At 38.5% G+C, this 12,295-nt stretch overlaps 1 protein-coding gene across 1 annotated transcript; it reads left to right on the top strand.

Annotated features, from left to right (window-relative positions):
• Window positions 1-7,439: 7,439 nt before the first annotated feature.
• Window positions 7,440-7,951, top strand: LOC117145770 (shematrin-like protein 2). Its single transcript, XM_033311547.1, is given in 4 exon segments — window positions 7,440-7,586; window positions 7,589-7,636; window positions 7,639-7,754; window positions 7,757-7,951. Coding segments are annotated over 4 exon segments (441 nt in total). The 5' UTR covers window positions 7,440-7,504.
• Window positions 7,952-12,295: the final 4,344 nt, after the last annotated feature.

Raw genomic sequence — 12,295 nt, 5'->3', positions numbered from 1 at the left:
TGCATTCTTTGTTGCACAGCACATTTCCGTATGAAATATATTATTAATACTATCATTAGTATTAAAGCAATAATTAAACCAGCATGTCCGGAAATATGATGGAAATGTAAATCTTTCAATTTTTGATGGTTCTCTTTCATAAATTTAATTTCATTATTCAATCGTTAAATTCCTCAGTATGATTTAATATTGATAGTTTCAGCGGATCCCAAATAATCTTCGGCACTTCACTAACTTCTCCTATATAAGGTGTTGATAATAATTCTTCACTTTCGGACTGAATGTTATGGTGGGCAACTAGAATTTTATCGTCGGTTCTTGCCGTACAATATGGCGCAATGCTTAAAACTCCTTGCTGAGGCAAATGTTTTTGCAGACCTTCGCAGGCTAAGGGAATTGCTTTTGCCCATTGGGCAGGGACTTCTTTGAATCTCGCTCCTCAAACTTCCAATTGCACTCTACCTAGACTGTAAAATCTTTTCCCGAGTCGCTCTAGTTCGTCTTTTTGGCTCTTGGTCAGCCTCATTTTTGTCAACAGACTTTATTCCTTCCAAGGGACAAATTTTAGTAATGGGTCTAGTGATATATCCTTCCTGCATCTTTACTTTAGCCACTCGGACCTTATCATCATTCCCCTTATGCACCTTTTCCACCTTTCCTAAAGGCCATCTTGCAGGATGACAATTCTCATCCTTAATAAAACTATTTGCCCTTCTTCTATATTAGGAATTTCCTTTTTCCATTTATTCCTTTGCTGGAGCGTATGCAAATATTCACTTTTCCACTTAACCCAGAAATCTTTCTTCATTTTTTGGATAAGTCTCCACCTATCCAAATTTCCGATTTTTTCATCTTCCATTGGTTCGACTATTTCTAAAGGTGGTCTTCCAATTAAAAAATGACCTGGTGTTAAAACTTCTTGTTGGTCCTTCTCACTAACTATAGTGTATAATGGCCTTGAATTTAAGCATGCTTCTATTTGACATAAAAGAGTTGACATTTCTTCGTAAGTCAAAATAGTGTCGCCGATTATACGCTTTAAATGGTATTTCATTGACTTAACTCCAGCTTCCCAAATACCTCCGAAGTGAGGTCCTGCCGGGGGAATAAAATGCCAATCAATCCTGTCCTTTTCAAGCTGCGCTGCAATCGTTATATTTTCTTGTATTGCATTAAATAACTCTTGATCTAATTTTCTTGCAGCTCCTACAAAATTTGTTCCGTTGTCTGAATAGATATTGGAACATTTTCCCGTCTAGCAATAATCTTCTGAGTGCTGCTAAAATGCGTCTGAAGTTAGATGCTTACCATTTCTAAGTGTATGGCTTTGGTGGCCATGCAAACGAATACAGCAACGTATCCTTTAAATGTTTTTTGGCCACGATTTTTTGAACATTTAACATAATAAGGACCTGCGTAATCTATTCCAGTATTAAGAAACGGGAATGTCATCGTCACTCTATATTTTGGCAAGTTACCCATTATTTGCTGAGCTGTATTTTGTTTTACCTTGCACACGTTACACATTCTCTTAAATACTTTTTCAACGAATTTTTCAACCCGAAAATCCAATACTTTCTTTGATATAGTTTCGCATTAGTTTATCCCTCCATGCAATGTTTCCTTATGAGCATTTTTTATTAATAAGCTTGTTAGGTGGCATTTTTCTAAAATGATTGGATGTTTAACATTAAATTCTGCATTGGAATTTTGCAATCTTCCTCCAACTCTTAGAACCCCATCCTTGTCCAAAAATGGATTCAATGACAATATTTTATTATTTGTCTTGATTTCCTTTTGATTTTAAGGCACTTTATCTCTTGCCTAAACTGGTATTCTTGTTGTTTCTTAAAACAACTGTTTCCGCTATTCTTATCTCCTTTACTGAAATAATTGATGAATAGGCTTTATTCTTGTTTTCATCTGCACGAATCTATTTATGTATGCTATTATACGTATAGTTTTTCTATACTGGAATACCTTTCTATTAATTCGTAAATAGGATCATCTATTTTGTCATTTAATACCGTATTTATTAAGACAGGTTCTTCTACAGACTGCTGCCGAGGCCAAAGTTCTTTTGGGTCTGCTAGCCATTTCGGACCTTTCCACCAAAATCACAGTTGATCAACTGTTAGAATCCACTCCCTGGATGCTAAATCTGCTGGATTATCCTCTGACTAACATGATTCCATTCAGTATTTTTTAATTTCCGAATGTCATCCGTTCTTCTTTTATAAATTTGATCTTACTTTGACCACTGTTATCCATGCTAAGGTAATCGTGAATCACTCCAAGCATAGATCTCCATTATATTGTCAATGATCCTTTTAGTCTTTGGATTAATTCACTAAGCAGGTGAGCTGCACACGCTCGAGTTTGGGAATTGTCTTCCTATTTTTTATAGGGTTGACTCTACTTTTGCTAGCTATTATATTAACATGAGGTCCTACTTTAGCATAGACTACTGCAGCATATGCTTTTTCGGAGGCGTCCGCAAATCCGTGAATCTGAATGACTGAAGAACTGTTTGAATTAATCACCTGGGATTCGAATATTCTCTAACAATAATAAATTTTCTTTATATTTTTCCCAATAATTTTATCTCTATGGATAATTCCTGATCCCATTCACTTTTATTTATCCAAAGTTTTTGAATAAAAAGTTTCCTGAAACCGTGACTGGTGCCAACCATCCTAACGGATCAAATATTTTGCTAGCGTTGATAACACAACGCGCATTATATTTTTTGATTCATCATTACAATTTACGCTGAACTTAAATAATCATTTGAGGTTCCATTTTAGTCCTAAAGTTTTAACACATTCATTTTCGATAATATGAGAACCTTATTGTCCCCTGTGTCCTCACAGTGGTTAATATTTGGAATTGTTGGAAATCCATTTCCTTAAGTTGAATCCAACTTTCTGCAATTCATGGAGAATTAATGTTATTATTTATAGCTTCCTCTACCGAATCAGCTCAGTCATTAGTCATCCATATAGAAATCATTCCTAATTATTGCACTAATAACTTGGTTTTTACATTTATCTGCAATATCTACCAGAACCCTGGTAGCCAAATATGGTGCAGATGCGTTCCGTAAGTGACTGTGGTTAATTTATATGTTTTAATTTTTTCTTTTGGAGAATTTCTCCATAAAATATATTGATATTTTTGATCATTATTATCTATTTTAATTTGTCGGTACATCTTTTCAATGTCTGCCGAAACAACAAATTCCCATTTTCTCCATTTAATAATAATGTCAAAAATATCTTTTTGAACTCGTGGCCCAACCCACATTATGTCGTTCAAACTTTTGTTATTCGTAGTTTTTGCTGAAGCATCAAAAACTACTCTCAATTTGGTCGTAAGGCTTGAATCTCTAATCACTGCCTGGTGCGGTAAAAAATATTTGCCTTCATCACTCACTTCAATCATGTGTCCTAAATCCATGTATTATTCATGAATTTAGTGTAGTCAACCTTAAGTTTTTCATTTTTTTAGTTTTTTCTCCAGATTCATGTAACGAGCTATCGCTTGTTTCTTTGAATCTCCTAAGGTGACATCCTCCTTGAATGGAATTGACACAATGTATCGCCATCTGAATCTTTTTTTGTCGTTTTGATAATTTATTTTCACAGATTTCAGACTCGATATCATCTTTTTCTTCTTCTTCCACTTCCAGTAGCGATCTAACTCTTTTATTTCTATTTGTGGCTACAATGGTTTCTTTTCCTTTGGATTTTTTACATCCAGAAACTATCCACCCGAAATCAGTTTTTGCCCAAGGAGACCGTCTATTTTTATAACTCCATTGCAGAATGTGAGTATATACGTCTGCTCCAATGATTAGATCAATGCGACCCGGTTTTTAAAATCGGGGTCGGCTAATCTAAAGTTCTTCCATTTTTCTGATCACATTAATCGTGTTGATGGAAGTGCCTTCATAAGTTTTGGAGAATATTGCTTCAATTTCTAAATTTTTCGGAGAATTTCTTATCGAAATAACCGCTTTGTGCTTGGAGATGCACGTTCTGTGGAAGATACTCCACTTATTTCAGTATGAGACCGAAATTTTTTCAATTTAGAATCTGTGCAACTCTTTGAAATAATTGTGCTTTGAGAGCCACTATCAATCAATGCTCTTAATTGTTTCAAAGCCTCCATACTCGACTTTACTTGAATCAAGGCGTGGCCAACAAGCTTGACCTGTGTTCTAACGTATTCACTTTTTCTGGATTATGACCTGCAAAGTGAAGTAACGTGTGGTGAGGTTACGACAAGTCGAACAAAGCTGCTCGCTTATACATTTTTACCAACGGATGCTCAGACATCTTAGGCAAATCCCATTTTTCTTACCCAGTCAGACCGTTCTGCTGGATTCATTATTTTAAATTTATGCATTGAATTAATAATGCCCTGGTAGTTGCAATATGCACAATTGTCACTATAATTTTATTCTTGTTATTATTAATCATTTTCTTTACAGGTTTTACTTCCTGGAGAATGATGATATAGAATTGAGCCTTTGCTCTAAAAGTCATGACATCAGAAGTGCCTGTATTTCTTTTGTCTTTTTAACATGGCTTTCATATAAATTGAGTGATTCTTTATTGAATTTCCGAAGAATTATGTGAGCGAAATTGCATCACATCTTCTGGTAATTGTGCCTTTAATTTATAATATAAATTGACTCGTTAATCGTGTCAATAAATGTCTTTATTTGCTTATTGGATTCTAAATTTAAATTTGGCATATCCATAAGCCTATTCATATGATCTGAGAATATGTTTCTTTTATTCTATATCGCTTGGTCAAAAACTCCCAAGTGGCTTCATAATTTCTCCAGACCGAGCAGTAATGAGTAACACATTTCTGGCTTCTCCTTTTAATGCTGACTTTAGATAATTAATTGAGAGAAGGACTGAGATCTCCTCAATGTATGAGTCTGTAAAGAGTTCATTAAAGAATCCATTCTTTGGAATCACCAAGAAAGTGGGAATCTGTATTTTAGGCAGGGTTGGTAATCCTCCGCCTTAACAACCGTCGACATTTCAGCTTTATTTATTGTGCCACTGAGTCGACTATTAATGGCTGTAATAATATTTTGTTTGTCAAATTCAAGTTCGCTAATTTCTTCTTCGAATAGCGAGCTCTCAAAATGACTATTCACCTGTTCAATCAGGTTATCTATTTTATGCCATAAAAATTCAATTTTATTTTTCCTTATTTTAAGGAAATCTGGACTACTGTCTATTAGTTTAGACGTATCTTCTAGATATACTCGAAATTGGCCAACATTATTTCGAAATGCCTGCTCTACTTTTAAGCGTTGTTTTGTGCTATACCCTCTTTTTCAGGGTGACACAATTCCAAGGTTTAATGTAGGGGAGGTTTGATTAGGGACAGTGTTTGATTTAGGGAAGTGTTTTCTACCGACTCGCCCTGAATTTTTTCATTTTTATTTTTAATTTTTTCTAACACCATCATATTAAATCATACTGCTTCGCGTTAAAATATCATGATCGACAACGCCGATCTTTAACAAATTGCTATGATTAGCAATGAAACATTTTGAAGCTCATTTAATTTTAGAATTTCTACATCTGTTAATGTTGTTTTACTTCCAACTTTCTAATTCCAAAATAATTCGGACTGCTTCTTAAGGAATTGAATAGTCTTTTTGACATCATTTTGAAAATTTTTGTAATTTCTTAATATATATAGTACGTTATGTATTTTATATGTATTATATATATATGTGTGTTTGGATAAACAGAAAATTCTTGTTTTGACTTAGCTGATGTCGTTGTTGTTGCTGCTGCTGTTGCTGCTGTTGTTGCTGCTGTTGCTACTGCTGTTGCTGCTTCTGCTGCTGCTGTTGTTGCTGCTTCTGCTGCTGGTAGAGGCTCCTTTGAATTTGACTTCCTTCTCTTCTTTAAGGCTCCGTCGATGTTTAAAGATGATTTTTTTTTTTTATTGGCACGTTTTATTATTTTTGTAGTCCAGTCAGATTTTTTGTTTTTAGCCATTTATTTCGGCATTTATGCTCTTTTGGCATATACACTGCACTCTATTTATGAGCTGATTTAATGCTATTAGAGCATTTATAAGGCACTGTTTTCAGGCACTTTTTATTTAATTTATGCTCTTATGGCATATACACTGCACTCTATTTATGAGCTGATTTAATGCTATTAGAGCATTTATAAGGCACTTTTGTTATGCACTTTTAATTTCACAATTGCTGATGTATGGCCTCAAGCACGCCTTACCACAATTTATATGGTACACAAGGCAACCTTTAGCTATAGACTATAAGGTGCTTGTTTTAAAACATAAAAGATTCTTTTGTATCTTTTTGCTTTTTATATTTATACTCTGTTCCTTACCTTTGGTAGGGGGAAACAAGAGTCACTTATTTTTGCTACCTTTAGCTGTAAGATGCTTAAAGGAGCTGCCTTTCTCTGAGTTCCTTACCTTTGGTAGGGGGAAACTGCAGAGTCGATTAAAGGCTCGATTGACCAAATGTAAAATCCCAAATAAGAAGACTTTACTCGTTGAGTTTTTGTAAGAAACTGCTTTTATTTGGAAATATCTTCGGTTTAAATAGGTGACATGAGAATCGCATCTTAAAGTAAATGGCCTACGCAAGGCCTAAGTAAATAGTCCCCGCCTTATCGAGGTCCCACGCTCGGGCACATCTGCCTATCTTGAGCGCGAGACCTTATCTGTGGTTTCCCACTAAGGGACTATTTTAGGAGGCGGGAACGATCTCAAGTGACTGACTCATGTGGTGTGCACATGTTTTTGAGCAATGCACCCATGTCGCCTTAGATAACAAAATCCTAAATATAATTTATCGCTCTCGATTCATTTACATAAGATATGAACGGAGCCCAAAATTGTAAGTCTTTAAATATATTCGTGTTCATGTGTGAACATTTTAAGTATTTTATTAAAACTTCACTTATTACCAACACTCACTACATAAATGCCAAATTTGTTATAAATTTTAAATTTTATTTACCCACTTACTGTAATCCGAAATGGCCAACACTGGCCAGAAGTTGGTGCCGCCGCAAAGTGAAATGTTTTGCTCTTTAAACTGGCTGCCATTCGATTTCATGAGCGCCACTTAGCGTGCCACCAAAAAATTCCCGGTCGCAAGCATATGAATTAGCTTTTTGTTCCCTTTGCCGCTGTGGCAATGGAGGCTGGGCATCGTACTCGCATATTTAATAGTTTGTTTTATGGCACTTACATTAGCATCTAATTTCTGCTAACAAGCGCCGCAAAAAAGCCAAACAAATGAACAAACAAAACGAACAAACAGGGCGAAACAAAAGTTTCCATTTTATGCCCAAAGTTCTAGGCTATAAAGACACCGGTCGCGAGTTGGCCAGGTCACAGTTAGCAAACGGAGTGCGCGGAGCAATCATAAAGCCACTGATAAAGTCAAGCGACCAGTAAAGCAGTTCAAGGAGCCATAAGGATAATGCGTAGCTGGTTTTTATTTGGATTATATGCGCTGCTAATCGCCGCAACAGTTGGCCAACCGCTGCAGCAAAATGAGTCCGGAGAAACGAGGATAGCGAAAGGAGCGAGCGAGTGAGTCGCCAAATTCCCTATTTGGTGGCTACGGAGGATATGGCAGTGGCTACGGAGGATATGGAGGTGGCTACGGAGGCTATGGAGGATACGGCGGCTATGGAGGCTATGGAGGACTCGGCGGATATGGGGGATACGGGGCTATGGAAGCTACGGCGGCATACGCTCCTCACTTTATCCCTACGGCAATCTGTATGGCGCCAGCGGCTTGGGACTGGCGGGCGGATATTATGGTCGTCCTTATGGTTATGGCGGTGGCTATAATATTGGATATCCGGCCATTGGCGGCTTCGGTGCCACCGGCGGCGGCATCTTTGGTGTTAGTCCATTCTAACCATTCGCTTAAGTGGATATACGAAATAATAAAACCAAAACGAAAAACTAAAATTCTTGGTAAAACTTATACAAATATGCAGGGAGGTCGAGGTCTGTGGCTAAATAAGCTGGGATTACCTAATGATCCCTCAGCTGGCCATTTGACATGGTAATGTGATTGTGGTCGATTGGGGGAAAAATGCAAAAAATACAAAATTTGCTGTACAGATTGACCTATTTAAGAGATTGGTGCCGAAGTTAAGAGGTAATATCTATAAATTTTTAGAATATTTCAGGTAGAAAGAATTCCAAAGATTACTCCATACTTCAGACTTCACTTCACAACACTAGCGAAAACATAAGGATTTAAGATGATAGCACATTTCAAAGGATTAGCCAGCTCTTCTAAAATTAAAAGCCCCTACTCTCTTAAACGATACGAAATTCGCAGTAGTCAACTGTTTCACTTTGATGGCCCCAAGATATGGCTGTTTATTTGCTCGAGTGTCCAGTCGCTTCTTTGAAGCAATTCAAAACGATTATCGCCTTCATTCATTAAAATCTAGCATGGCTTACCATATTATTTACACAGCTCTGCGTTAACCAGAGCTCAATCATTTACATTTAGTGGAAGGGGGAGCTTAAGCAAATAGAGAGATTTTGCAGACAGGAAGAGCTCACTTCTTTTTAGATTTTAATTGCCGATAGTGTAAGTAAGCACTATGCTGACATGCCACACCGCAAAAGTAACACACTCTACACTCGCAGGCCAGTCGAGCGGAGTGTCCGAGTGCCGTTTAATTAGTGTGTGACTTTTAAACGACTTGCGTTGCACATACGCCCCGTTGCGCACGCTTTCGCTCAGTGTAGACAAACACACACACACACGTGTAAGTTGGTCGGAGTTGGTTGCAAGAGCGTACGCAAACAGAAAAACAAGCAACAGGACATCGAAGACACACACACACACACACAGCGAATGGCGAAGAAAATGGGGGGAAAATGTCCGATGTGCGATGCCCTAACGAGCTACGTGAGCATGAATTATTATTTCAATTAACAGGAACGAAAAACGACAAGGACTGCAGTGGGCCAATAAAGTCATCACTATTTGCATGCACCGCATGTTGGGAATCCTTAATAATTCACAATGGCATGCCGTCAACTAATTGTGGTGTTTGGGCTTCTTAGTTGACTTTGTAATTGCAGTAATTGAGCATAAATTAATAATCATTTGCTCCTAATGACACCCTGCATTCCAAATAATAATGCCCTGCTAACGGCCATCAAATTGATTTTGGTTACGTATTTTATTATTGTTTCAATGCGAATTTGGTTATGATAAATGCGAAAATAATATTAGCATTGACCTTTTACATATTTGACGCAATTGATTAAAACTATTTGCTCTTGATATGTAATTTTATTAGCTTCTGATTTTTGACATCACATTTTTAAACATGTGATCACTATAAGTATTTTGAAAACCATCATCATACTAAATTGGAATTAAACAACAAACCTTGCTATTACTTATTTCGAATTTAAAAATGTTTGAGCACATTCCACACATAACCCTAGAACATTCCTAGGCAAATGGGATGATCTAGCTTATGTACCCCGCTCTTTTAAAGGACTCATCGTTTGACAACTTGGCTTTCACAATCCGCATCCGTTGACAAATACGGCATGTGTCCGCTTGTCTTTCATCCTCTTCGGGGAAACTCTGATTGCGCTTCTACTTGGTGCCGATTATCTTTTAATGTCTCTTCAGGCACTAGCCAGGGGTATTTTTTTTTTTCTTTCTAGAGCGGCGAAGGATTCTGGGAACACTGGAACCGCCATTCATTCAATCCTGGCTGCGCTGCTGTTGCTGCTTTATATGCGCTCGCCACTCCTTTCAGTGGGCTTCGCTTTTGATTTGGCCAACGCTTTTGCCAATTGCACTCGAAATTGCTGCAGCAGCGGCGCTGTGTTTAAAATGGCAATCAGATAACACCTTCCTTTTTAGCCATATTCCACTCTATACCTCCATTCAGAGCCAGATGGTGCGGTTGCCGTGGCTGCCTGCCTGCCAGCCTGAATTGAAAACTTATATATATTTGCTTTTTATGCGTAGTTCGGTCGTGGGAACGAGTATGCTAAACTAAACTAAACTGACTGACTGACTAGAGGCAGTGGGCCAGAATGGGTTGCCAGTTGGCATAAGCTTTATACATTTTTACGCTTTGTGGCCCCCGCAATGTGTGTGTGAGTCTGTGTGTGTGTATTTGCATGTGTATCAGCTCAAAGTAGCGTGAAATAAAAAAACGTCGACACTTGAGACCGAAGCCTTTGAGTGCTGCCAGTGTTTATATAAATTTATATGTATATACATATATAAATGTACGTATATTGGTGTGGCACAGTCCTGCCGCGTTGAAGCGTAAAAAAAAGTAGATGGAAATAAAAATACAACAAGATGATGGCCGGCAAAAAGCACAGCTATAGCCGCAGAAACAGAGCTAGTTTTGCGAAAAGGACCTGGTGCGGAAATTGAAATCTCTATGGCGAGTGCTCCAGGATCTGTCCATCAAAGTGGCAGCCTAAGAAAGGCACACTAAGGTTCTCAAACGGATGACCACACAAAGCAAAGGATGCAGTGCGAGAAAAGGACATGCATTCAGAACTATACTTGTTTGAAAATAACTAGAAATGTTTTAGAGAGCTGTTTTGATTTCTAAATAATTCTGCTTTCTTCTGGTAAGCTTATATATTTATATAAAAAGAAAAAAAAGAAAAGAAAAAAAGAAGAGAGCAGTATTTTCCCTGAGTGCCGAACCCAATTGAAAGGTAGCAGGAACTTGAGTCGGGTGCAGGTGAGGCTGTGGTTGTGCCGCAACCGAAATACCTTTGCACCTTCGCACCCTTTCATCAGCAAAGTGGCCGGAGCAACAGTTGTGCCCATGTAGTTTTCAAAAGGAATAAGGACGCCGGCCTAAAGGGGAGGGATTTGGTTGCCATCTCCTGGGCGGATGTACGACGACCGCAAGCTCCTAGCCAAACAGTTTAAAGCGCATTAAACTTATCTGATGGCCAAGGCGTCCAAACGACCAACCTACAGACCATTGGCTATGTACACAGCTCGCAGCTCTCGCTGTGATAAGAGCCACTTGGCCTATCAATGCATTTTAAACGAGAGCCTCGTAAGCCAGACTAATGACAAATTAATATTAACAAAGCAATCTGCTGATGCTGCTGCTACTCTTGTGTCCCCGCAACAAAACCGAGAACAACAAATGCCAGGGGCCGGGTCGCTCTGATTTGCCTGGAATGTTACTTAATTGGAACTTAATGTCCCTCGAATTGTTTACAAACACGAGCAGCGCAGAGGGACGCAAATCGGTTGGGGGCAAATCGGTTGGTTTGTCCGCACGCAAAAGGAGGAGTGAGCGGACAGGACAACGGACAACGGACAGGACATCGGCGGAGAAGCGGTCTTTAGATAAAGCAAAGTGGCGACAGCTCTGAGCAACACTTCAAAATGAGAGCCAGGCGGGGTGAAAGTGAAAGAAAAATGCGTTTTAAAGTGACACTTGATGTAGGTAATGTGACAGCCTTACAAGCAAAGGCAGAAGAAGCGAAACAAAATGGCATAAAATCGTATAAAACGATACAAAAGTACGCCGGGCACTGAAATTTATAATAGTGGACCTTAAAATGCCCTGTGATTTATTTGCTTATATTTTTAATTCAATAGAATTCAAACAGTGTTTCTTGTATATTTAAATGTGAGCAAAAAGTAAAGACTGATTTTAAAAGTAACATTTTGAAACCTTTCAAACTTGATTCTTAATTAATATACATTGAGCACAAAGGACACTTTGTTGCATAATTTTGCCAATAATAATGTTAACATTTTCCCTCTTAATCAAAATGAAAATGCTGAGAATTCAGTATGTGATTCATGCGACATAAGCACATTGCTTGGATTGGGTAGCCCCTTTTCCGTTTCGCGTTTCCCTGCCGGGTCTTTAATTTGCTCACTCCATTGCGCCAGACATCGGGAGCAGGAGACGAGCCCGCTGGCCGGCGGACATTATCTTAAGAGGAGCAGCCACCACCACCCCGGATCCCTTCGACAATAAGTCCTGCGTCGCGTCCAGCGTTGACAGCTGTTACAGCTGCAGAAATATGCAAATTGGAAGGCGTTTTAATAGATAAAGAGCACAGGCAGCGTGCCGCGGCGACGGCGAGCGAGTGCCACGCAGGACACTCGACGAAAAAGGACCTACCCGGCACACAATGGGAAATGGCGTGGCGAAAATGTTGGAAAACGCGCGGCTAAGTGGAAGGCAGCCATAATAATGGCTTTTGTTGCATA

The sequence above is a fragment of the Drosophila mauritiana genome, chromosome 3R (assembly GCF_004382145.1).
Source record: "Drosophila mauritiana strain mau12 chromosome 3R, ASM438214v1, whole genome shotgun sequence".
NCBI lineage: Eukaryota > Metazoa > Arthropoda > Insecta > Diptera > Drosophilidae > Drosophila > Drosophila mauritiana.
This window is presented reverse-complemented; position numbering and strand designations above follow the sequence as displayed.